Source organism: Echinops telfairi, unplaced genomic scaffold (assembly GCF_000313985.2).
Source record: "Echinops telfairi isolate 266 unplaced genomic scaffold, ASM31398v2 ScPeMD7_7407;HRSCAF=8445, whole genome shotgun sequence".
NCBI classification, from domain to species: Eukaryota; Metazoa; Chordata; class Mammalia; order Afrosoricida; family Tenrecidae; genus Echinops; species Echinops telfairi.
Window position 1 is genome coordinate 6,724,856 of NW_022111307.1, and position 2,421 is coordinate 6,727,276.

Here is a 2,421-nt window from a genome sequence, read left to right on the forward strand (position 1 = left end):
CCAGTTTACTCTGGCATGGGACACTATGAGAGGTCCACGGGCAGGGCCTGCCATAAATCCAAACCCATGCGTTAAAATGACTTTTTTTAAAAGAAAGTAAAAACTAAAAAAAAAATTGGAAGTCATGAAAAGGTCATAAAACAAGGGTAGATATTTTGTAAATATCTACTAAAAACTATTCATTTCAAGTTCATATGACTATTAACTTGTCCCCATGCAGGACTATTTAAAACAAATTTATTTAAATTTATTTGTGGCCCGAATGTGTTAAATACCAGTTAAAGATAAAGTTTCATGGTGCTGTTTATATTCAACCCATTAACCAGCTCTAAAAAACAGACCTTTATCTGTGGCAGGAAAGGAATTTTTGAACTCATATACAGACAGCTTAAAATGTTATGTAGTTAGAAACGGTGTTTCAGATTAAGAAAGAGCTTTGATTGATGGCAACATATGTACAAATATGCTTGATACAATTGATGTTTGGATTGTTATAAAAGGCCCCAAAAATGATCTTAAAAAAAAAAGCTATGAAACTGCCACAAATAAATTTAAATAGATTTTGTTTTAAATAGAGTCTTGCCTGGGGATAAGTTACTAGTCATATTAACTTGAAATGAGTAGTTTTTAGTAGATATTAACAAAATACCTACCTTTGTTTTATGACCTTTTCATGGCTTCCAAGAAATCTTTATGAGTTTTATTAGCACTTCATTCATGTCATAAAATTCAATAATTCAGTCATATCAAGAAGAGTTGTTTAATTAGATTAGTCTAATTAAAGCAATATGTAAATGTTCTTGAAGAAAAAAAACGTTTGTACTACAGCCCATATTACAGGCTAAAGTGTAAATTACCTGCTTGTTTCAGCGCCCCCCAAAGGGAGCAATTTCGCCGACTTTGGGGAACATTAAGGGTGTGAGTCCTAAAGTGTAGTAAAGATCAGGGTTTTGATCTTCAAGCCCCTTTACCTGACTCACAGGCATTCACAGAAGGAAGCAAGCAAAGGGGAGAGGCAGTGAACATGCCCTCCTTCTTTAGCTCCTCTGTGTCAATTCTACTCTAAGCACTACAGACGATCCAGGGCGTCATAGCAAGCATGGTGCTGTGCATTTATTTACAAGACGATCCTAAATGATCCTCACAGCAATACCAATCTCATCATTGCCCTGCATTCTTGGGCATTAATCAGCTTGCTCTCTTACCTCTCAAAAACCAACTTTTCCTCCACCTCCTTTGGGATCCTGAGGCTTAAAAACGGGACTTAGCACATCATCATCGAAATTGGAGTTGGGGGGGGGGATAAAAGTTATACATTTTGCCCTCTAGACAATTATTAGATGATGAGTAAAAATGGGACAGACTAAGGGGTTAGATGCTAAGTAATAACAGCTTTTAATTCTTGACAAATTTTCAAACACAGACGAGGTATCATTTTTAATGGCTCGTCTCTCGCTAATTCTAAAGCAAGGAACCTCACTCCACCCCTCACCCACCCCCAGGCCCCCTATACCAAACACACAGTGTTTGACAGCTGTATCAGAATAAGCCAGCCGCTGTCTCCTGGAATCACACTTCTCTCTAACTGCCCTTCCTGCTCGGAGATGCCACTGGGGAATGGGCTTTGTAAAACAGTGAGCCATAACGAAGTCCGTTTTCTTTCAACGTTTAGTGTTTCAGCAAAAAGGAAACAAAAAGACCGCAAAGTCCGACGCGCTGTCAGCCACCAACTTGGAGTCTGACAGCATTAATATGCCTACTGTCAACAGCCTCCCCACAGACCCCGTGTCCCGGGGGCTCCTTCCTGCACCGGGAGCGGCACCCTCCCAGAATGGAGGGAGTGGTTGCTACGTCACCAGGAGCCCCGCGAGCCGCACCTCCTCGGACTCTGCCCAACGGCCGGTTCGGCTGGGCAGCCCCCGCGGGACTGGGGCAGCGCGAACGCTGCGGGGAGCCCGGGGTCGGGGGACAGCCGGGACAGCCAGGCCCGCCGGCCCACGGCCCCACCTCGTCTCACCTGTTGGAGCGCCGCCTCTTCAGGAGGGCCCGGGCAGGGGGCACCGGCCGGTCACAGAAACGGAAAATGGTGCCGAGAATTCTAACCAGCCATTTGTACATACCAGGCCGGAGCAGCAGCGGCGGCCGACACACCCCGAGACGCAAACCCCAGAGCTGTCGCCACCGCTGCCGCCTTCGCCGCTTCGGCCACCACCGCCGAGGCTCAGTCGCCGATTTGTCTCCTTTACTTTCAAAGACTAAACTTGTCTCGGGCAATTTTTCCCCAGAAGAAACCAGAGTGCATTTTTAAGCCACATTCTCCCTTTATATCTCTATATAACTTGCAAACTGAGGGGAGAAGAGGAGGCGGGGGTAAGGCGGTGGTGCTGACCAACCCAGGGACAGGGGAGCAACAAGTGATCC

At 45.4% G+C, this 2,421-nt stretch overlaps 1 protein-coding gene across 3 annotated transcripts in view; it reads right to left on the reverse strand.

The window, feature by feature from the left end:
• The window catches only part of SENP2 (SUMO specific peptidase 2), a 36,799-nt gene extending 34,642 nt beyond the window's left edge, over window positions 1-2,157 (reverse strand). For 2 of the 3 annotated variants that reach the window (XM_045296429.1, XM_004713423.2), the window contains exon 1: window positions 2,018-2,157. In XM_045296429.1, the coding sequence (XP_045152364.1) occupies window positions 2,018-2,118 (101 nt within the window). In that variant the 5' untranslated portion in view covers window positions 2,119-2,157. The remainder of the gene's footprint in view (window positions 1-2,017) is intronic. The other variant, XM_045296430.1, reaches the window with a different exon arrangement.
• Between the last annotated feature and the right edge of the window lie 264 nt (window positions 2,158-2,421).